The sequence below is a fragment of the Saccostrea echinata genome, unplaced genomic scaffold (genome assembly GCF_033153115.1).
Source record: "Saccostrea echinata isolate AGI-Se365-2 ecotype Australia unplaced genomic scaffold, CSIRO_AGI_Sech_v1 ptg000004l, whole genome shotgun sequence".
In the NCBI taxonomy this organism is placed as follows: domain Eukaryota; kingdom Metazoa; phylum Mollusca; class Bivalvia; order Ostreida; family Ostreidae; genus Saccostrea; species Saccostrea echinata.
This window is the reverse complement of record NW_026889753.1, coordinates 5,086,530-5,111,967: the sequence shown is the minus strand read 5'-3', so window position 1 is coordinate 5,111,967 and position 25,438 is coordinate 5,086,530. Positions and strand designations below refer to the sequence as shown.

At 33.3% G+C, this 25,438-nt stretch overlaps 1 protein-coding gene and 1 non-coding gene across 4 annotated transcripts in view; one reads left to right on the top strand and one right to left on the bottom strand.

Moving 5' to 3' along the window:
- Nucleotides 1-24,181, bottom strand: part of LOC133179060 (anion exchange protein 3-like) — a 32,057-nt gene extending 7,876 nt beyond the window's left edge. Inside the window, exons 1-17 of one of the 3 annotated variants that reach the window (XM_061313755.1) lie at nt 24,051-24,181; nt 21,393-21,452; nt 17,561-17,909; nt 16,541-16,734; nt 15,117-15,356; nt 14,542-14,803; nt 14,176-14,293; nt 13,560-13,732; nt 13,014-13,165; nt 8,444-8,621; nt 7,867-8,002; nt 6,148-6,231; nt 3,345-3,537; nt 2,237-2,530; nt 1,663-1,855; nt 1,098-1,310; nt 762-910 (exon numbers count right to left, since the gene is read on the bottom strand). In XM_061313755.1, the coding sequence (XP_061169739.1) occupies nt 762-910; nt 1,098-1,310; nt 1,663-1,855; nt 2,237-2,530; nt 3,345-3,537; nt 6,148-6,231; nt 7,867-8,002; nt 8,444-8,621; nt 13,014-13,165; nt 13,560-13,732; nt 14,176-14,293; nt 14,542-14,803; nt 15,117-15,356; nt 16,541-16,734; nt 17,561-17,909; nt 21,393-21,428 (2,964 nt within the window). In that variant the 5' untranslated portion in view covers nt 21,429-21,452; nt 24,051-24,181. The remainder of the gene's footprint in view (nt 1-761; nt 911-1,097; nt 1,311-1,662; nt 1,856-2,236; nt 2,531-3,344; nt 3,538-6,147; nt 6,232-7,866; nt 8,003-8,443; nt 8,622-13,013; nt 13,166-13,559; nt 13,733-14,175; nt 14,294-14,541; nt 14,804-15,116; nt 15,357-16,540; nt 16,735-17,560; nt 17,910-21,392; nt 21,453-24,050) is intronic. The other 2 variants (XM_061313756.1, XM_061313758.1) reach the window with 2 other exon arrangements.
- Nucleotides 10,353-10,425, top strand: Trnas-aga (transfer RNA serine (anticodon AGA)). The gene has a single exon. It is a non-coding gene; the product is annotated as a tRNA-Ser (tRNA).
- Nucleotides 24,182-25,438: the final 1,257 nt, after the last annotated feature.

The following is a 25,438-nucleotide window of genomic DNA, read 5'->3' as shown; positions in this document are numbered from 1 at the left end:
TTCAAGAAAGGTAACTCATGACAAAAATATCTGATAAAGATTAGATTGCCCTTATGTAATTTAACATACATACAATGTATAAACAAGACAGACGGCTGAATTTTCCCAAAGAAGACAACAGCAAGAATCAAATCATATCAAAAGCAAATACCAGGTAACAGCAATATATATAAGTAATTTAATTAGCCTTGTACTAACATTTTAGGACAAGTTTACAGTAAAACTCGGTTATAGCAAAGTTCTGGGGACCTGAGAATTTACCTCGCTATATCCATAATTCGTTATATCCATATAACAAATTCGTTAAAGTATACATAGCCACTTCGCAATATAGATTTTTTTCCTTGTAGTATGACTACCAAATGTATTTAGGGAAGTATAAAATATAAAATTTACCTTGGAGTTAAAAATTTTTCGGATGAATAGTGTTCTAAATATATATACTTACAAAGAAAATGTCAGTTCAATATTTTAAAAACTTAATTCTTTAAAAATTTGCTATAAAAGATTTAAGTTTTGTTACTTTTAACTTCTAGGGGACATAGAATCACTTTGCTATGACCGTAAATTCGTTATATCCGAGTTCGTTATATCCGTAATATTTTACAAGGAATTGTTCAGAATTTTGCCGGGATTGCAAAAAACTTCTCTATATCTGTAAATTCGTTATATCCGTGTTCATACTAAACGAGTTTTACTGTATAAATACATGTACTTCAATTATAACACAGGTAAAATAAATTTTGGGTTCACAATCATACTTGGTATAATGATTCCTCAAAGACTAAGACCGGACCAGTGGCTCCAAGGAGCATCATGGGCTGAGCGGAGAACAAGCCGAACAAAACACCACTGAGTGACGTACTGATGATGGTCTCTGTTACTCCCATATATTCTTTTGTTTTCTCACCTAACAAAGCATGAGAGAGAATAAATAAACAATAATGGAACCAAAACAATTCTCCAACAAGAGTTTTGTACAATTATAAATAAAGATTTTATTAGGACTTAATGCCCTTTCAATAAAAATTTATGCTTTGATCCACACTTGCAAATAGTATATGATTACTGTAGATAATTATGGTATTTATAATTACCTAGAAGACCTCCAAAGGCAATTGTTGGTGATAAACATGCAAAGAAAATGAAAATAAAGGACGCAACACACTGGAAATGGAGGGCATCCTTAAAGTCACTCAGATAGTGGGGAAAGCGTCGCTTCACATCATTGACAAGTCCCCCAAACAGACGCCCTGTTCTTTTCAAAGGATCTAGAGGAATTTTATCTTCCTCCTCCTTCTTCAACAGAGCTGTAAAAGAAAAAAAAGTTATAAATAACCTACCAGAGGTCATATATATCCACACATGTACATTAAAATTCTGGCCCACTACATGTTTTAACCCTGGTTATTTCTGGGCAAGATAATCAAGAAGTTTAATGGGTGTTAGTTCAGAAAATCGCATCTGAATGATGAAAAATGTACATATGGGCATATATTCAATATATGCACTTTAAAAAACAATATCAAAAGCAGATAGTCAAGGCATACCATCAGCCCTAATGTAAAAGTGAAGACCATAAAATTTCCTCCTGAATTTTGCAAATGAGATACTAAACAACCTAATGAGATATACAGCTTAGTGTTTAGAAAACAAATTGACCTATTTTCTCCTCTTCTTTGTGCTTTTTTCTTCTCATGGCTCGGGCTTTCTTCCTGGCCATGTCCATAATAGGAAGGAGAGTTTTCTGATCCCAGTCTCCAGGGGGTAAAACAATGGATTCATCCAAAAATTCATTGATAGCGTGAAGCAACTCATCCCTGCTGACAGCTTTGTAGGCAATGTCATGAAAATGCTGAAAAATTGTAGATTTTGTTATCAATTACTACTAGTTCATTCAAAATTTTTATGAATACTAGTAATTTTCCTCATGTTTTTGTTCATTTTACTTACAGTAAAAAATTAAGGTAATGTAGTAAGGATACCGAAGGACAACCAAATTTAAAATCACACATAATACTGCATCCATATAAAGAAATTAAAACTATACATATTTATGAAAACATACTTATAACTACAAATCACACTGCTTAGCAAATAGGAACTGTGTTAACATGTAATATTTTATACACAACCGCAAAATGAACTGAGGCAAATAAAAAGACTGCCTTGTCCACCTTACTTGATGTTGACCATGTTTCAAATTTTTCCGAAAATTTACAAATTCTTAAAATACCTGGTTAGCCATTAGTGTAGAAATAGAACGGCCAACTTCATGGTAGTCCATGGCACTTTCTGGACCCAGGAGCACAAACAAGAAACGGACAGGAAGTGGAACCTCCGTAAGGTTATCCAGCACTTGACCCTCAGCTAAACGAACAAATGCCATAGCTGGCTTAGAGAGGTAGTCGACACAGCCTACCAGTACCGTCAAGGCCTCAGCGTCCTTGGGTATTCTTCTCATGATATCCTGAATATTCTTCTGTCGACTCTCGTTCGTTGTGATTCCAATATGTACCCCATCAGCATGCTATAAATGACAAATCAATGGTCAAAGGTGTTCAACAAAGTGCTCTCTCTCTCTGTGTACATGTTTTTAAAAAATTTTTTGCTTTTATATACATGAAATATTAAAGGGGAAGTATAAATATATAGTTGTCGGATTCATTTATAAATATTTACATTTCCAAATATTTTTTCTTAAGATTCTTTGCAAATTAGAACTCCCACGGATGAGCATGAATATATCCATTGTTACATCATAATACTGTACTTGATGTCAAAACTATAGTGCAAACTATTTTGCTTTAAAAATGATATTTGAATGGCGTAATTTGTGGCAACTCATCAGAAAAATAATGTATGTATAAGAAATGAATTTAATTTTTGAAGATTCATGAGGTACATGAACTACAATGCTTCACGTCGGCATATTTATCATGAAGCGCTAACACGCTTCATGAAATATGCCATCGTGAAGCGTCGTAGTTCATGTCCTCATGAATCTTCAAAAATTAATTCATTTCTTAAATAAATATATAACAAAAGGATGGAAGAGGTTATTGAGGAAGAGTAAAGACCATATCTGCATTTTAAATTTTTTGAAAATATTGTTTGCAATCACAAGTCTAGCAACATACACCATACTGTAGTATGTTCCCTCAACACACAATTACAACCATATTGTTATATTTACAATTTGTTATATCCAAATAGTAATGCATTATTTCATATTTTTAATGGAATTTATTTTTATTTATTATTATTATTTTTTTTTTTAAATACAAGTATGTAGTAAAAATATCTGTGATTATTATATTATAAACAAGTCTTGCTGTACATACCATGTTATTGTCTACATTAACTTTGACAAATTCTAGGTTTTTCACTTCATTGTTTTTAGCTTTTTCTGCCGCTTCCTTTTCCTTCTTTATAAGTGTTTCAGAGGGGGTGTCAGGCATTTTGTCTAACGATGCAGAGGAACGAAAACTGCCAGAGGTTAGGGAACGTCTCAAAGACAACTTTTCTTTTTGATGTCTGAAAATGTGGCAATAAGGTTCTTAATTCTGTAGATCTTACAACTTTAAGGTCAAGAGTACACACACAATAAACAATTTCTTATTCTTATCTGCTAAACAACAGTATTTTATACATGTTCTTGGTCTATAAGAACTTTATTACAGTTTTAAGCATTGGTTACACATTAGTTTGCTTGTTATGAAAATTAACAAGATTCATTATGTTAAATCATATCTTTGTATATGTAAATATTAATTTCTGTTTAAATATACATATTTATAGAGATATATCTACAATAATGATAACATAAATTTGGTCTTGTTATATTTCATACTTATGTTTAGGTGCATCACACACATATTAAGTAAATCTGACACAAAAAAGAAAAGAATCTTTAACATGCAATTTTAATACGTCACCTCAAACAATCATGCTACATGCAAGGGAGTACCAACAATTTCAAAATCATGCAATACAGCAAAAATTAAATATATATATATATATATATATATATATATATATATATATATATATATATATATATATATATATATATATATATATATATATATATATATATATATAACAGAAAGAAAAGTTTTATCATTCATGTGTTATTGTCAGAATTATTCAATAGTTATTATGAAAAACACCTGTTTTGTCTCCCATCCCTTCAATAATGTGTATCAGCTCTCTGAATTAACCATCAAAAACCCATATCCCACATGGAAATGACACTGACTCAACAACTACTGTAGGCCTAGCCTAATCTAACACCAGCTCCTAATGACTTCTGACCATTCCTCTCTACCACACAAACACTGATTGGATAATTAATTCCAATGAGGTGAATATAATCCAATGTATGAGCAGATTTATTATTTCAACATTTTCACACTGCAAAATTCTGGATACGTACTAAGAAACTGAAAGGATAGCAATCATGGGATGAATTTTAGAAATTTTTGCTCTAAATTTAATGCAAATGAATTCTTATAAAGCGTGAAACAAATATGGCATTAGATAAACTGTGTTCACATGTATCATGTTATATTACATTTACTGTGCCAACAAACAGAAAAAGCCACCGGACATTGAATCAGTTTACATGGGTAAGAAATCAATATTATTTACTGGTACACTGAAAGCAAAAGGAAGGGTTGTGTCCATTGTATCAACAAATATGTTAGAGATTGTTATTAAAGTTAAACACATATATATCCTAATTTATCTAGCATCCATAACCAAAGACTTAAGAAATCCCTGTATGTTAGAATTTTAGTTGTTACATTAATATTGTGATGTACTAAAATAAGTGACAAACACAGACAACTTAGTGCTGGTGTGATCTAGTTGTCCTCAAGTTTGCAGGACCCTTGGTATGAAGACAAAAGAGGTATGATTAAGCTACAGTAAGGATAATAAATAGTGTAAGCCACGTGAAAGAGCTACATCTGTATCTTCATACAAGTCAAGGTTTCTCTATCAAAGGTTTGAATTCATGCAGAATAAATCTCTGCAAAAAAAAAAAACAAAAAACAAAACAAATGTGTGGTGTAGCTCTGCCTGCAGTGTGGACCACTTTTTTAACTGTGGCATTTCGATCACTTCAGGATAAAATTTAACCCTTCAAAGTGGGTATTGGTGTCTCTGAAGTTATTTATTTTCTTTTGGAGTTTTCCATGGCATGTCAGGAAATCTATGACTACATACTGCATCAGTTGCCCTAAGGCAGCAAGCCTAAGAAATGATTTCATGTTCTTCCAGAATGCCTTTCAACTACATCTTTAATGTTTGTTTGAGACAAAATCTATAGGAATATCATCATTTTCCCCCCTTTTTATCCATTGGGTTTCTGTTGGACCAATAATATGCTACAGTGAATATGCTTATATCTGTTCTTCATTTTCATCTGTAACTACCAAATGCCATGACATTTTTCTTTGCCTTGGCATTAATATAGTACATTCAATGTAGGCACATATACCTCACATTTAATGAAATTGTTGCAGATAGTCACACACTTATGTTTCTTTCAAAATTAAGAAAGATATATAAGTGTATTACTTTAACATATATAAAGAAAATGATATCACTGGTCCATGGATCTACAAGCACATGTATCATATGAGTCAGATTTTCAAATGTTGCATGTGGGAAAAGTTTTGTCCTCTATTGATTTTGACAGAATGCTTCCTTTTTTTAATGAATTTTGCCTCACAATAATTACATGTATATCAGAACAGCATTATTTTTTTGCTCATGAAAGGTGAGTAAAAAAAAAAAAAAAAAAAAAAAAAAAAAAAAAAAAAAAAAAGCCCACAATAATAGAATGTAAAGGAGCGAAGGATTTCTCTGTATAATATCTTCAAATTACCCTTTGTCCAGCACAGAGCTACATGAACACTTTTTTTTTTCACAGATTTGTACTTCCTATCAATAAAACAGAAGAAAATAAATATTACTACGGAAACCTTGACAATAAAAGAACAGATGAAAAACATGACTAAAATAACATCACCAGTAAAAACAAACTAGAGAATATGAATATTAGTAACCATGGCAACATATAATTCCACCCTTGACACCTAGGGCAGCCATGTTTTGATTTTTATGATATAGTACAACCTTTTATTGCTGCTGTCAAGTCCGCTGAGATTCATGTAGGAAATGTTGCGACGAATAAAAGTGTTCAATTTGTCTCCGACATGTCTGAAAACAAGGTAACAAGACCAAACATGAAGAACCATACTGACTTAAATATTTTCCTAGTTCTATCCCTTTTTTTTCTAGTCCACCTATCAAAATCTTTGATCCTCCCTAGCTGTCGTGGTTTTTAGAAGTTAAAAAAAACCCTGTGCCTACACACATGTTAAGTGAAAGCAAAAAAATCTTAGTCTTGTCATTTTAGTCTAATATATGCAGTAAATCAAAACTACTGAGTTTAAAACTGTAAGCAATATTGGATACGGCAATGCAGAGAGTACAAATTAGTTTGACATTCTTCAATGACTGTTTTGATGATTAGGAAATACAGACAGAAATACATGTACATGACATGCCCAGAAATCCACCAAAGTCAATTTTTAAAAAAAAATCTAAGAAATATTTTGACCACTGCCTTTATAGGAATTTCATGCTTCAAAGCTAGTACATGTATTACACATAGGAAAAAAGAGTGTTTGTAACTGTAATTGAAAACACATTAAGAAAACAACAAATACATAACATTTTAGTTTCACAATTACAAAGTCATCTGAATCTGTAATGTGTATGTAATATGGCACACACACATAAATCTTGATTCAAAAGACTCTAAACTGTGCAAACAACCGCACCCCAAAGGAAACAAGTTCTGTTGTTTTCATCTGTATTTCACAGACAAAGAATTATCCACATGCTTTAACAATGAAACCAATCATCACATTATAGCTCAGGAAAGGTTAAGATTTTTTTTTCATTGCAATAAAACTTTGCACTATAACAACAACAGTACTTGAAAGTGTCCCACACGAAAACTATGGAAACAGCCAAATCGCAACATATTACAGTTGCTCATAGCCAAAGCTGATTTTTAACTGATTTGTTTTTACCCAAAATTTCATCTGTTTTTACCTATGTCTGATAAATTAATTAAGGTCATTATGAAATAGATTTTTAAAAAAATCATTTTGAGAATAGTCACAGCATTGTACATCTAATCACACTCACTTCTTAAAATACCCTACTATATAACACACTCTGACAACAATTGACAAGAAATATTCCAATACTTTCATACAATACTTCATGCTTCTTTTTCTGATTTAACACAGCATACTCAGACTAAAACTTATTGCAATCTTTAGAATTTATCTACAGAATTATTTAGAACAAAATTGAGCAGCTCATTCATCAAGAGAGAAAACTCTGAATCTATGCATGCCCAAATCTATCTTTCAACTACATCTATGCTTACAGACAAAGAATGCAGCTAGATAAATATCTGACACGTTTTCTTTCATTAACTATACTAAAACAAAAAAAAAAAGGTTTAGTCTTACAAATGTATTTTTTTTAAAAATTCCACATGCTTTTAGTTTTCAAAGCTGTTTAAAATAAAGTCATCAATCTTAATTTCCTAATAAATGAAGAAAGTTTTACTTATAATCCTTATACAGTTCTACAGATTTTATACTCATGCAATAAACAGAGTGTCCCAAATATATATCACTAATCCTACAATATATTTCCTCATTCTAAAACATCTGTTCAATTATACAGTGAACCTACTATGCATGTACTTTCATAAACTCTCCTGGATATATACAATTTGTGCAATGCTTCTTAAGAAGCATGAATACATACTTATGCTTCATCAGCAGTGTCTTGAGGACTTTGCCTTTGTCCTCACTCTTGATTTGGTCGTGGATTACCATGTCATTCACGACATATGTCACAATGCTAGGAAGGTCCTCAGCCTCAAGGTCTAGGATTAAAGTCCCTAAAAAAATTATATCAATGGTTGAAACTTTATTTTCAGTGGGTCTCTTTATTTCATCAAATAAATAAAACACATTTTTCATCACTTTTTCCATTAATATTAAAGGAATCATATCAATGGAACTCATTTAGCAAAAGAGAGATTCAAAATTATTTTCCTCAGTCAAAGTCACAGAGTCTTTTCAAAATATTTAACAATCAAAAAAAAAATTTGTTTGGTTGTCAGGGTTGTGACTTTTTCTATTATCCACTCCCAAGAATCAAACAAAATCAGCACTATAAATATAAATATATAGAACACTCAAATTAAAAAGAAAAAGTGCTATATAGCACTTTAAAAAATCATTTCTGACAATCAGAGAGTCTAAAAGGTTAATAAGAAGCTCTCGTCAATAAACAGGAGGAAGAATGGTGATAAATCATGGACTGCCCCTAAGGATACCATTTTCTAGGCACCGCCTGAGCTCCAGCAGACTGTGGAAGGACAGAGATGCCACATGAGGTTTGCCCCACCGCTCGGCTCCTTCCTCCACATCTTCCTCAAACTTGATCCACCTAGCTTTCTCTCTCCACTCATACTTCTCTTCATCTCCGTACAGTTCATCTAACTCCACAAACACCTGTAAAACAGGGGCAAAGGCATTAAATAGGTCAATTCATTGCTCCAATTACATAATGAAGTTATAAGCTTACCGACTTGAATTTCAGACTAAATATGTACAAATTTTGGTCATAAAGTCAGGTACATTACATGTTATTATGAGGAAAAATTGTAAGGATTATACACAAAATGATTTTTTATAAACGATTTAAATATCACCACTTGTATTTAGAAAATACTGTACAGCAGATTTCAATCGTGGTCGAAAAAGTTGCCATTTGTTCACTCTGCAGCAAATCGCAGTCATTTGAATTCGCAGAAAGGAAAAATTATACACAAACTTTTTTCACACAATTAAATATTAATAAGGAAACACAGGACAGATCCTGATTTGAAGTCAAAATGTTGTACGATTGACAATGTTACACACTCAGATAAATTTTCTTTTTTTCCTTTATGTTGTTTTTTTCTTTCTTTTTTATAAATATTTTTGAAAAACGTACGAGTATATACTGAAGTGATTTATTCAGGTGTTTTTTAAGTCCAATCCAAAATGTAAAAAACGCCCTTTGGCAATACGTTCTATTTCTGTTAGTGAACTCTTCAAAATTAGAGGCGCGTTTGGTCATCTGACTGGGACAACATGGCGTTGTGGACAATACAAAACATGCCAATCTCAATCCAATTTTAAGTGTTAGATGTATTTGTCATTCCAATTAAAGAATAGAAGAACTAAAAGACATATGTAAGATAACGAGAACCCTAAATTTATCATCCATTAATAAACAAGAGGCCCATGGGCCACAGGGCTCACCTGAGTAACCTTGGCCTTGTTTTTCACCTGATTCCCCCCCCCCCCCCCCCCGTAGTACTTATTGTGGCCCCGCCCTACCCCCAGGGGTCATGATTTGAACAATTAGAATCTACACTACCACGGGATGCTTCCACATAAGTTTCAGCTTTTCTGTCCCAGTGGTTCTTGAGAAGAAGATTTTTAAAGACTTTTTCTGCATATTTCAACGTAAAACTTGGATTACCCAATGTGGCCCCGCCCTACCCCCGAGGGTCATGATTTGAACAATTTAGAATCTACACTACCCCAGGATGCTTCCACTTAAGTTTCAGCTTTTCTGGCCCAGTGGTTCTATCCTCATCATGAAATTAACGATAAAGAAGAAAAGTATTGCCTGATTTATGATGGGTTTTATTTTTTGTTTTATTATTATTACTATTATTTTTGTGAAAATGATGTGGAAGCACTTGCGTACGCCTAGCTACGCGCCTGGACTCCTTCATACAGGTTAGGATATATCTGTGGTCAAAGGCATTGTTTACATGAATGCGCATTAAATATTTAATTCATTCTGTAAATTAATGTGAAGAAAATTAAAGATAATTAAAGTCATGCGAATAAATTTGCGTTCAACGACATTTAATGCGCAGGAAACTAATGTGCATTTTAACTTTATTTCTATAGTCTCTATTCAGTGTGGCGGTCAGACAGCTTTGATCCGGGTGGCCAGATAGCTCAGTTGGTAGAGCACCTGACTGGAGATTCAGGGGGTCCGGGTTTGAATCCTGGTCTGGTCCGTCACATTTTTCTCCTTTTCTGTTACATTTGGTTCCATGCCATGCTCTGGATGTGACAGGTGAAAGACCTGCAAGGGAAGAGCCTGGGTTGGTATCTTCGGGGGCCGAAGACCTTTAAAGGAAGGAGGAATGTGGCGTCCAGACAGGTACAATCGCCGGTGGCCAGATAGCTCAGTTGGTAGAGCACCTAATTAGAGATTCAGGGGGTCCGGATTCAAATCCCGGTCTGGTCCGTCGCATTTTTTCGTCTACTGTTACATTAGTGGTTATTATAAGGTCACTTTCAAATGACGTCACCTTGTGCAGAGCAGATACATGCTACATGCATTTGGAGATTATTAGTTTTTCTTTCTTTTTTTTATTCAAAAATAGCATATTAAGTACATGTACCTATATCTGACCACTGGTATGTGGCATGTAATATAATTTTGTCATACGCATGGATCAATATTTATTCGAATTAGCTTCGCTTAGCGTTCACACGGAGCTAATGTGAAGTAATTTGTTGCGCATTGAATTTATTCGAATTAAATTCTCCGTGTGATTTAATTCGCAATATCTTAGCACTAAATTTAGCATATCGAAGAAAACAATAATGCAAATGCGTCTGGATTCTATTCTCGCCATTAATCATGGTAACAGTGAGAAATTATCATCAGATGGAAGGTTTTAAACAACAGCATATTTCTACCCACAAGCATTGAAAGGAATATTGTATCTATTGGTAAAATACTGTGACACCAAGGTCACAAATTCTAGCTTTCATAAAGACAGAAATTGACATGTAATAGATGCAAACACTATTTAAGTAAAATCCAGATCCCTGACACTCTCTGAATAAAACCTGAGAACAAAAGTGCAAGAGTGGATAAGCATGAGATATGGAAATATACATGTATGACTGAAAATGGCTTTCTATTCGTTTGTTTAACGTCCCTCTCGAGAATTTTTCACTCACATGGAGAAACCACCACATACCGGTGGATAGCTGCAAATTTAGACCTATACTCGGCACTCAAGGCCATTGAACAGTGAGGATCTTTTTCGTGCCAGCAACTACTGCGACACGGGACCTCGATTATACGGTCTCATCCGGAGGACCAGTCTCCACGTCCCGCAGTTGGATTCGAACCCGCGACGCATTTTTAAAGATTTTTACTACATATTTCAATGTAAAACTTGGATTCCCTATTGTGGCCCCGCCCTATCCCCGGGGGTCATGATTTAAACAATTTAGAATCTACACTACCACGGGATGCTTCCACATAAGTTTCAGCTTTTCTGGCCCAGTGGTTCTTGAGAAGAAGATTTTTAAAGATTTTTACTACATATTTCAATGTAAAACTTGGATTCCCTATTGTGGCCCTGCCCTACCCCCGGGGGTCATGATTTGATCAATTTAGAATCTACACTACCCCAGGATGCTTCCACATAAGTTTCAGCTTTTCTGGCCCAGTGGTTCTTGAGAAGAAGATTTTTAAAGATTTTTACTACATATTTCAATGTAAAACTTGGATTCCTTATTGTGGCCCCGCCCTACCCCCGGGGGTCATGATTTGAACAATTTAGAATCTACACTACCCTGGGATGCTTCCACATAAGTTTCAGCTTTTCTGGCCCAGTGGTTCTTGAGAAGAAGATTTTTTAATGACCCCACCCAATTTTTGTATTTTTCTTGATTATCTCCCTTTGAAGGGGACTTGGCCCTTCATTTTAACAATTTAAACTCCCCTTCACCCAAGGATGCTTTGTACCAAGTTTGGTTAAAATTGGCCTAGTGGTTCTTGAGAAGAAGTCGAAAATGTGAAAAGTTTACAGACGGACGGACAGACGGACGAACAGACGAACGACGGACAACGGGTGATCAGAAAAGGTCACTTGAGCTTTCAGCTCAGGTGAGCTAAAAATACGACATTTCCAAGGCACGTGTATTGTATTTAGATGTACCATACGATAAATAGATACATACGATCAACAATAGATATAAATTGATATCGTTGTCATTCCTACTCTTGATGTATATACAGATCACAACAATAAAATATTTCATTTGCATTTTCTTAGGATTTGTTCATCGACATTCAACATATTGTTTACATGTTTATGTTATGTTTGTCCCAGAAATCCCGCGAGATTTGTACATTTTCTGACTTTTTCACAAAAGAGCGCACTAAGAAGTATAACTCTTCCATAGTGGAAATAGAACGTATTAAGTGTTCGTTTATACGTATGTTTTGAGAAGAGTACAGAGTAGTATTTACTGGGGTATATTTAAATCCGCCCAAATCAGTAAAAGTTATCAGTATTGTAGTCAAAATGTTAATCTGTTAATATAATTAAATTAATATGTAGTGTAACAGTATTTTCTTTACCAAGTTTACTATGTAAGTGCCTCGATTGAAGGAAATGACTGAGTGATACGCATGGGTGAAATTTAATAATGCTTGTTTTACAGGTATTTACATCACACCTCTACAGGGTGGCAGAATTAAATATTAGTTATAGAAATTTATTTATCAATTAAGCTTTAAAAACACCAACAGCTACGTATAAGTGATTGTACACCTGCATAATTAGGAAGACAGTCTATATCTCCGCTATATTTAATTACTGCTTTTATGTTAGCACAGAAACCCAAATAGAGTTAATGAATCTAATCACAGATAACAGTAATATTTTCAATTTATCCTTATCAATTTTTAAAGAGTTATTCCCTGTATGTTGAATTTGCGGAATAAATATTTTCGCGAATATAGCAAATATTAACTCCGCAAGTTAATTTCCTGCTGTACAGTTATGCACATTTGAAAATGAAACGTACTTCATGAGGCCGGTGATCGAATTTCTTCTTTGGTTGGAACATCTTGTGTTTGGTTTTCTTGTGTTTACCAATGTGGACAATGGATGACATGGCACTGTGGTTCTTTGTCAGTCGATGCCGTCTTATTCCATGAAGCTTATCCAGTCGGTGACCTTTGAAGATTTCCCCAACAATTCAGCATCAACAGTCAATTAATACATGTATATAATGTAAGCATACCTTAAATTCCTTAGTTTATGCAACTACTAAATATCACAAGACTTGTACAAGTCAAATCACAAGAACATGAACTTATGAAAAGACTGTTAATCAAGAGTTTTCCCCATGTATTTCAGCAAAATAAAAGCAAGTTATTTTATTTTGTGTGTTCTCATGAAATTACATGATAGTAAATTCCTTGCACATACTTAGGAATCTACAGTATTTTTTTTTCAAGATGCAATTACATTTAATCCTTTCATATATAAAATTGAAGTCTTTATAAAATGAGTGTCTTATTCATAAAATTTTGCTTTTTATCAAAAAAGACAGGAAGAATCCACCTACTGGCCATTTCATCCAGATCGGCTTTGTGTAACATCTGTGCCTCATCCACCTCTGTTGGCTCGCTCTTAATGACAACATCCAGGTGGACCTCACTGCCTTTCTGTCTCCTAAGCAACAAATCCTCTGTCTTGTAGTGGTCATGGTGGCGTTTGTGTCTATGTGACTTACTTGACCTTAAAAAAACCCCAGATTTTATTATTTTTAAAAATCTTTTAAATTTGCCTCTTTCATTTATTCAAAGTTTGGGAAAGGTTTAGTACATAATGGAATGAAATTTAAAACTGATAATATAAGTTTTTGATCAAGTTCTAATGAACATTTGGCAAAACTTTTTTGAATTCAAATTTCTATAAATACAGTGTTGGGGGATGGACATAAAGCCTTAATATGTAAGTCAACTTCTCAACTATTAATCTAACTACAGGAATATGATTTAGCTTCTCAACATGCTGAAACATTTCACTGTATTTAATCTTTTACATTTCTTTTATTTACTATCAAAAGACGAGTCAAAAAACATTTGTTCTTCAGTTTTCTAATTCATGAATCAAGTTTATCACCAATGAAATTTTCCTCATGGTATCACATAAATTCTTAAACAGTTGAAACGGCTTACTTTCCACTGCCCATTGAATTAAATGATGCCCTGTTTCGTTTGTTCTGTGATTGGTCCGAGGACACAGATTCTGTATCTCCCTTAATACTCAGCAAGTTTGCTGTACTGTCTTCACCACCTGAAGAAATAATTCTGCTTTAAATTCTGAGTTCTTTGCATTCAAAATGATCTGGAATACTGCAGAAATTAAAATTGTTTATTAAAACTGGAAAACTTGAACCTTCCCTCCCAAAACAAACAAGCATATGCATATGGACTCCTTTACTTCATATATAACTTGGTTAATCTTTGATATAAAATGTCATTATGTATTGCCATATAAAATATATCCAAATTCGATTTCTATTTTCAGAATAGGCACATTACCCACAGAGAAATGCACTCGACTTCTGCCATCATCCAGAAGTGACCTTGAACTTCCTGCTGGTTTGCGCTGGGCTTGTTCAGACAGAAGTGGTTCTTGTTCAGAGTTCCCAAAGTCTAACAACTGGAAGTGTTCCTCCGTAGTAAATGAACTTTGACTCAGCATCTCATTAAATGAGGGGACAAATGGCTTCTTCTCCACGGAGGGTGTTAAAGTCTCCCGGGGTGGGGAGGATTCATTCTCACCAATGAAAAAATCAGCAACCTAAAAAAGGGTATATAAATATATTAAATACCTGTATTTTTCTTTCTCCAATAAAAGACAAGACTACAGAAATACTTATAATTAACAACTGTTTTGTCACTATAAGGCGCAGTATCATTTTTTCCTCACAGAAATTGCATATTACAAATTCTTTAAAATAAGATGACCAATATTCATTGCACTTGATTGATCTTAAAATTTAGTGTAAACCTACCAAACTGATTCAAAAATTAAATGTAAACATATGCTTACATTATCACTTATTTAAATGTTAATCTCTAAATGATCACTAAATTATAGAAACCTATTGTACCTTTCTTTCAGAAGGTTTTCTTTCGGGTGTTTTAGGTGCCTCTAAATGTGTATTGGTAGGCGAGGGGGTAGGAGGTTCTGGGGACACATCTCTCAAAACCTTGTCAAGGTCAACACTTGAGGAGGGTTCAAGGTCACTTTGTTCAGTAATGACTAGAGGAGCGTCCACTAAATCCTGACTAACGGAGCTATTACGACGACTGATTGAGGAATCACTCGAGGAATCATATGAAGAACAATACTGTTAAAATAAAATAAAAATAAATAAATTACATATGATAAATTTCCCCCCACTTGCAAATGTAACTAATGTACAATTTTAGCAAAGATTAATCAAAAGCCTGAAAGGCTTCAATGACGTCGAACAAGAAAAACAATTTCAAAAGATAATTTTGAATTTGAAGATAGCGATAAGTCAAGTGAGTGACTCAGGAGACATAATAAAAAAATAGTTTTAAACAAAATATCACAATTACAGTCTGTGGCCTTATGTCATGGTCCGAATGGAGCAAGGTTCGAATTGACCAGACACCGTCAAACATGTTCATGCCAAATATTCTTTTCAGTCAATTATGAACTATGAAGGATTTCATGAATTTATATAATATTTTTTTCTAATTGCCAATGTCAAAGCGTTGTATTAGTGATTGCATCTAAACTACAACCAAGACTCTGTTCTGTTACAATTACGATCGAGTTACGATCGGGCGTGGTATACCGTATACTGGGAAATGGAGGAAATGGAGAAATACAGTAATACTGGTCAATATCATCGGTTTTTAGGATAGAGTTAGTTAGAAGATTGTATAAGTAAAGCTAAGATTTAGAAATTCAATCTTTTTAGTCTTGTAGAATTCGTGTTTATGTAATTTTGTAATTATTTTACCTCCTGTTGTGTTGTTTATGTTACACGGTTATCGTTCCGAAATGTTATTCATGTCATTCAACGCACCCTTTCTGTAGAAATTCATCCGCAACAACCATCACGTTTTTCTTATGTGAGAATAAAACATAATATTGTTGTTTTGCAATAGAATTAATTGCAGACATAATTGATGCAATTTTATTTTCAAGGTATTATTCATTTTGAGCGTTTTCAAAGAAATTGGTTTATAGCTATTGTTATTTTCTATTGCGGATGCATCGACTGACACATTCGGTCGCGTACATATCCGGTCGCGATTTCAACTGGGCGCTTGCTAGATGACATTCGAGCTCCAAGAGCTCGACGTCATAAAAATTAAACAAAAATCATTTTGATAACTTTTACTTCAAAGTTTCAAATTTCTTCATATACTCTCTCAATCATCAAATTAACATCTGTGAACACAGATAGTTACTAAATGAGTCATTCTACAAACTTTTATAAAATCTCCAACTGATATAAATTTTAAACATTCATTAATAATTAATTTATATCCTCACCTCTTCTTCATCATCCTCGGGAATTGGTGGCGACTGTACGGCAGATTTGGACGGGAAGCTTTTATTCACATGCATCCTTCGTTTCTTCTTCTTTTTCTTTTTATGGTGGTCGGAATGCCGGACATTTTTGTGAGACTTGCTTCTCAGTGGCCGCAAAGGGTGATGTATGTGCGGGAAGGAATTACTTCTATGGCCTAATAAATTTAAACAATGTTACAGTAAAATGTTTAAATTTAAACAATGTTACAGTAAACTTATTTTTAAAGATTTTAAATCAAGTGAGTGCATAGATCAACTATTGCACAGCTAAGGTCATTACAAATACATTTACTAGTTTAATTTAACATGTCTTAATGGACATGTCCTAATTAAACAAAAACTTTCAAATGCCAAAGTTTTGCGACATATCATTATACATACATTAAATCACAACTACCTACTATAAAATAGTCAATTCACTGAAGCACCAATGTACATGTTTGATATGACAGTGCCTCTATAATTAAATGTATATTACCATTCTGAAAATGATTAAACATCCCTTTAAAATGATAGAGAAAAGCTAGTAAGATATTTCTGGTGTCTTGGTTTCTTCTGGTTACATTTCAATGAAAAACATGTTATTAATATTTGCACATCAAGTTGTTTATTGAACATCAGTATATGTAATATATTATATAGTCCTTCCTACAAAAAGACTATATGTACTGGTATAACCTCAAAGTTCAGAATTATTACATATTGTTAATTTTAATTCATTTAAAGATATCTGGCTTTTCCTCAAAATGTTTGTCATGTCAACCAGCCACTCAACTGATTTATTTCAAAATACTGGATCAAAAGGAGATCTTATTGGTCATTATACACTAAGACAATAGCAAATCATGACACTGGAAATAATTTGTGAATAAACATTCAATTTTAGTAATGAATTTGTTGTTCGGTTGTGTTCAGTTATGTTTTATGGTACATGTATTTCATCAGTTATGAAATGGACCTTATTTTTTTTTCACCACTTACTGCTAAAATCATCTTCTGTGTACATCATAGCATCCTTTGCAGGAATCACCCGATCTCCGTCCCTTGATGTGACATGTTCTGATGGCAACAACTCCGATCCCGCAGACAAATCGGTGACATCAAACCTGGGACTGGGATAACGTTCAAATATCTTCTGCACATCATCAAACAAATCCACAATGTGGTCCAGGGAATGGTCTTGGCGGGGCATATCTGGGGTGGTGGGGGAACGTGTCAAAACCCCTGGTGAGGAATGGGAATGTTCTCCGTCTAATTCCTGGGTAGCATTCAGCAGAAAGGAGGTGGAATTCACTTGTCTGGGACCCGTGGATTGGTCCGGATTATAATTCTATAATGAGAAACAGACTGTGGTCAATAGGGCACTGGAAGACATGAATATTTATAAGAGAATTAATTCTCTGCTTTATTGGTTGTCTGGTTTTTTGACACAATTAGATTATACATAACAGAGACAAATTACGTCCCATGCCACAAACAAGAGCACCAGATAAAAAAAAAGTTCTAACATATAGCTAAATCATCTCAACATTTGATCACATATCATATTTTCAAGATCAGTAATTCAAAAGTTGATCCAATATGTTCTGACAATACAGGTACCATCAGCCTGATACATCTCATATAACGTTGCTTTTTTTCATCTAGACATCATGTAAGTACATCTATAATTGAAGATTGCTAAGTTGACAAAAACCAAATCCACATTTCCCATCTCAACATATAAACTTAAATTCCACTGTAGCCTTGATACAACTTAGAAACAAGCCCTTGAGTAAGCTAAACTTCAGCATGTATTCCTAAAAAAAAGTTCCTGACCTTAAGATAAAATACCATGATACCACTTGAGACTTAATTTTTCCTAATAAACTTTATATGGATAAAATTAGCCCCACTCATTAAATATTTATAGGTAACTGTCGACTGAATTTGAAATAAGGCCCTTCCTTGTCATGTATATTACTAAAAATAATAGAATACTAGATACCATAGTGTCACCTCTATTCCTCACACAATGATCTCATTTTGACCTTTCAATAAATTACTCTACGATCAAAAGACGATCGCGATGAAAGAGAGTGTGGGGGGAGGGGGGGGGGTTGTCTTCTTTTACAACTAGTCCATACAAGGGAGTTAAATGTCAGATCTGCTGGGCCACTTTTTGTCCATTACTGTTTTAGAAGTTTTATGCTGATGCATGTAATTTTCATCTGTCATTTCAACTGTTCATCTTTCATGATTATAGAGGGATTGATCATAACTCAAAAAATTACTATATTTCCTATTTAAAATGTCATATTGTAAGCTTAAAAATATGTGTATTACAGTATTACAAACAAATATGTATCACAACTTTTTTTTTTACTTTTCCTAAAAAAAAAAAACAACACATGACTGATGACTTGCATAATTATAAAACCCAATTCATACTCTACTTAATTGGCTTTAAATCTCCCATGTCTGTCTTGCAACATAGATGTTTTTCCTTGTTTATTTTTGTACAGGAATAGGAAAATAAAATATCATGAACGTTAAGTCAAGTTAAATCAGCATAAAGTAACCTGAAGGTAATCCAATTGTCTAAATTTTTTAAAAGTAATTATCATCTCTGTATTCACATCAGTGTTGCACCAATCCGTTACTCATCTGCACTACAATTGCACACATATTTGTTTTATTTCCATGTTAATTTCTATTTTAAAATACAAAACAAAAATCTAACTGTGAAATAGTCTTACCTACAAGATTATTATTCCCCTGTCTCTATAGTTTGCCTTAGAAAATTTCTTCCTTTTTTTCAATTTAATTTCACTTGGCTCATATATTATAGCTGTCACAAGTGACTCTTTTTAACTCCTATGACTTCCAAAGATCACTGAAAATTTACTGTCCAACAAATTTGTTGATATACAGCATGAATCGTCTTACAAACGAATTTATGTCAATTTCACATTGTTTGTTCTACCTGAGAGACGTCACCTGGTCGAAATGAATGTGGAAAACCAAAAAACAAATTCCGAAGGGCACACCAAATAGCTGCTTCCGTAATTAATCATCTAATTAATTAACTTTACCTTGATCTAATAACAAGGTAAGCATTATATTCTGTTATCAGTGATACACCAATGGTATATTTACTATCTTGTTTGTTCACTGTGTACTTCAGAGGGTCTTGTAATAGTGCAATACCTTATATATATTTATCAGTGCAAGTTTTTCTTCTGCAAAGTTAATTAGTTTTATGAAGGTGATTGAAATATATAGCTATTGACCAAGAAACAGTTAAAGGTGCAATGACTCCAACTCAAAACCACCAAAGATCTGCAAACAGTACATAACACACAGTCATAGGTCGAGTCATAATGCTCTGTGAATTATTGTTTATGACTATTTTTATCTCAGGTAGCCTATATTTAGAAGATAAATCCACAATACACTGACCTGTTGATAATAATTCCAATACCTGCTATTTTTCTCTATTTATCAGATAATCAGTGATTTAAACATTTCTATGTACGATTACTGACATTAATAAACAAGACTGTACGACACAGTGTGCTTGCAGAAAAAAACATAAATATTTAAAAATGACATAATAGTCAAATTAAAAACAGTGTGTCAACGCCCTAAATTCTGCTTGAAGCCTCCATATAATTAGATTTTTGTATACTGCTCCCGGAACTCTTCCAAATACCTTCTCTGATCCGACTTAAGTTTCTTCCCACACAAAGACATCCATCAGAAAACACAAAATGCTAGGTATACAAATTAGGGGGCAATTACCTATAACACACAGAAGAAGGGAGGGTGAGAAATAATCAAGACTTATAGATGTGGCGCTCTCTATCAACAACATTCTTGTTGACTGAGAGATGGGAAGAATCATTGCTCAATGGTTGTTAAGAAGTTGTCTCGATCTTCTTTTGAAGAAAAATGATCTTAAATGACATGATTGTTTACAGTTTCAGAGCTAAGATTACAAATACTTGGACTACAAATGATAACTTGAACAAAAATTTATTTTATAAACTGTCATTTTTACGATCATTATACCTTTATAGCAATACATCAGATCTACAGTTTTACCTGTGATTCTGTGTCACAATGAAGAGATAAAAATGGCATTGTGTCTTGCTTAGTCTGTTAATCCTCAAGATTTTAGGTGGTCCTGATCAGGTAACATTAATATATCCATATGCAAAGGGGATTTGATCAAAACATTAATTAGCCTATATACTGGCTCAGGTAGAAAACATGAACATATACAGAAAGCAGAGGTTCTGGGTTTGAGTTTCAGTTGGATGATTAAGAAATAAATATTAATGTGAAGAATCTCTGTTGAAAACTTAATAAATTGAACCCAATGGTAAAGTTTTATTTGCCAACAATACTTATATTGAGACAGAAGTGTGTATCCACAGAATCCAAAGTAAACAAAGGTATACATAAGTGTATATACTGGAAATTTTACATCTCATTTGTGATTGTAACTATATTAAAATGGGTACATCATGACATCATGGATTTGTGGTAGAATAATAGACAATTCAAGAAGATTATTTACCATGAAGGTGTCAATTTCATCATCTAAGTAACTTCAGAAACAGGGAACTGATATATCATTTGTTCCTTCATAATTTGCAAAGTTTTCTAGTGACTTGCAAAAAATTTCTACAATATGCCATAAATCAAGAGTATCCCCACTGGAACTAGGCGTACAGTGTATGCACTGCAAGCTCAATTATTATCCAAAGTATATGCAATGTATCAAAATCAGCCAATAAATAGGAAAGCTATATAGATATATACTTACAAGATCTTCATGGTTATCTCTTCCCAAGAAAGCCATGATGCTACGTCATAAATTGTCCCTCTGTAGCAAAAAATATCAGAAAGCATCCAATTACATTTACTTCTAGAAATATTAAAAAAAAAAAAAATTAAAAAAACATCAAAGTCCTTGAAATACTATAATCTATGTGACCGACTTATATTCACATTACACGAGTAACATATTACATAATCAAGCGAACCATAAACAGTAAACAATACATTTAACTCAGTGTGTGAATATGAATATACCACTTAGGATATCTATATATATATACAAAATATATATAAATACACCGGAGATACACATGCCTCATTTTCTACTTTTTGCCTTCATTTAGTACTTAACTTTGCACAGTCCCTACCATTAACACTGAAGTATGCTCTCACATACCATAGTGGCCGAAACAGTCACCTATGAAACTTCATCATTTGACCTCCTTCTGCTTTGAAGTCCCAGGCCTGGATTTATTACGATTTAGAATGTTATACATTGACTTAACAAATCTTCTAGTTTCTATTGATTACAATTATTACAGCTGCTGACCGTGTATTCATTAATTTGCTGATCAGGAAATCCTATTGATTTTTTTTAATATGAAACTTAATCTAATTACAAATAGCATGCAATGAAATTTATGATACACAGGAGAATGACATCTAGGCAATGCAGATATTTATAACATTACGCAATGGTTGGGCCAACTGTTAAATATATACATGTAGATTTAAACAATTTTCATAAATGCATATTGGTTGGAAAATGGCATATAAAATATGCTATTTATTAAACCTTTTAAACATTTAGACAATACGGAATTTCCTACCTCAAACACACAAGAAAAAATCCGGGGAATAACACCCTATCAAGAACAAGACCAAAATCTTTTCAGAAGGGACACGCTGTCAAATCATGACACCTAAATTCCTGCTTCTCCACGAGGAACCCATACATGAAAATCTCAGTCAATGTTACAATAACCTTCCAGACAGTACAAATCCAAACACGGAGTCCATTGAGTTCCTTATTCCCTAAAATCTTCCACAAGATTTTTTGGACCCTGTATAAAATTTTTCCATTTTGAGAAAACAGAGGCATTTACACGTAGTAAATGAATTAGTATATCTTGAATTGACTTGCACAACAATTGACATACTTTTAAATCTGTTCAGTACTTATCTTCACGTTCTCATGTAGCCTTGTTTACTTTTCAGAGCCAACAGAAACAAACATAGCTCTCTCTCTATAACTTTAACAAACAACGACTTCTGTCACAGAATTTCACAAAATTAGGTTATCATTGTTTCCAGAGTCTAATAAATGAATCTATTACTTAATATATTGGAATGATAGGAACTTCTATAAAATTATCTTACATATTAAAGATTATATAAACTAAAAAAATTTAATAGTCAGATCACCATGAACAACTCGTGAGAACGCACATGTTTATTTCTTTCAGTATAAAGCTTTAGGTACAGACCCTATTGAATACCACAAGGTCTCCATTCAAGAATCATCTACAGCTTTTACCTAGGAGTTTGTTTCCAAGATAGGAAACATCCAGGAAGACAGGAACTAGTTAACCTGAAGCCTCTCGATGCTGTTCATAGTACGGGTACATTCAAAAGACCAAGCTATAACCTTGACTACAGCACAGCAAATATTATCTTTTGATTTTTTTTTATCTTTTTTAATCTATCATGACCTTGATCCACTTATGGTTACATCATGTCTATATCCTGTTATCAGTGTAAAGCAAGAATTTTACAATAACTCAAGTGATGATCAACAAAAAATGAGACATCAAAGTAACAAACACTGGCTTCCCTCACTGGTATTCAATTTTCTTCCTTCTCTCTATTCCTTGAAGTTGTAAACAATGTCGTTCTATTCAATTAAAACTTGGCAGGAATATCGAGTTATCAAATCAGTTCCCATCTACCACGGTGGTGTTCCTACATTTGATAGACATCATGATGTCATAATTAGAAGCTAATTTTCTGACTTGAAATGAATGCTAATGTAAATACACTCCTTCTCCCTTAATAATCCTTCAGTTTACAATCATATTTCATTTAAAAATTTGCATATAAATTCATAAAATAAAGTCTGCATGAGGACTAAAATAATAATTAAAAGATAAATGTAACCTTTCAGTATAAAATGCCTCTTCTGGCATGAGCTCAGTGTGCTCTGTGAATCATCAGTCAACAGTGCATATACTAGCTGTTTAGTACATGTACTAACTATATAGTTCCGTTATAACGGTAACAATTTAAGGAATGGTAGGATGGTGTTGCTTTGAGTTAGTATGAATGAATGGCTTCACAACTATAAAATATGCTTATAGTGTAATAGGTGCAGAACCTCACCAAGGGACATAACCCTACCAGAAGAAGTTTAACATACTGGAAGGTTAACCACCAACATAAGCACATACTAACTAGAGAAAACTAATCAATGACCATAAGGCTTTGTGCATTTATTTGCACCGTGTCTACTGCACCACCTACGAAATGAAAATATACACCCGAGTAAAACTCCTAATTACTATACATGTATGCAAAGTTTTGACATGTATAAATATATACACATGCAGTCTATTGATACAAAACAAAGAAAGATCAATGAATTTACCTTTGTACACAATCTGGACTTTGAGTGCGAACGGCGTCTTGAATTCTTAATGACTTCCCCTGCGAGACACAGGGACACCTCTAATGTATGAGGGTAGGCGAAGATGACCTTTCAGATTTCTTATATCCTTTCCCCAGCAGTGTGGAGGTGACCTAAAAATAGAGAAGTACATTATCACCTAATGACTCTTATATAAGAAATACATGTACTAGTTAATTAAATGTAGGCCTAAAAGGGAGTTGAAATGTCAATAGCTTTGTCAGCAGTCTTGAAAGAATTAAGAAGAGATTTTCATTAGGTCTGTCTCTTTGTTAGTCCCAAAGATCATGAAGATATTTAAAAAAAAACATGCAATAATTAATGCTTTTTTTATCCATTCTCTATCTGTATTCAGATTCAGACCTCAATAAATTGAACATGTTGAATATGGATCTAAGCTATAGGTCAAATTAAGGCATAAAAAAATAAACTATGATATGCGATATGCCCAAGAGTCCAGCAGGAGTTTGTTTTCCGAGATCCTTCAATATTTTTTTTTCTGGAAATAAAAATCATTATTATCATGAAAGAAAATGCCACAACTTTCCTAACTGGAGTCAGAATATGTTTGAGGATCTACATTTGAACATATACACTAAAGCCAAACATTGTACGTCAATCAATATACTATACTGTACTGTTGCCGCTGCTCAAATTAAATTATGACAATACCTAAAAGAAAAAAAAAATCCCCCCATTCCTAATACAATGCAACAGAAAACTATGATATTGATAGGGATATGTTATAGGGACCGGAATATATATATATAAAATAGCAAGAATCAACAAACTTTTGAAGAGAAAGTCTGGAACATGAGATAAAGAATTTCACGTCTATCACATTACGAGAGAGTACAAGATCAACATACACATCAATTAATGTCAAATTCAAGGTTCTGCTTTTTCAAATCAAGCTTTATATGTGGACTTTATGCATAATATTGCATTTTACAACAAACCCTTGCTACCTATTCTTAAAAAAAAAACAAAACTAACAATACACACATGCACAAAGAAAATATATATAAAAAAGTACTCTTGATCAACCAAACACAATACATAAAATACATTAATTAGATAAGGCAGCAAACAAATACTGCTTCGATTGGCTAAATACTCACGGCAGAAATCACATAAAAATCCCATAAATCATAGTTAATTAGCAACTAACATGCACAAAATGCACTTTACTAAGCACAGAATGACATTATATGGATGAGACTCGATCCTATTACATCAAGGCTGTAGAACGTTATGCTTTAACATCACACAAGTGTTTGTACAGAGAATGGAATTTTTTTTACAAACATACTGTACTGTACCAGATATGTAAATTAGTTGATGAAATA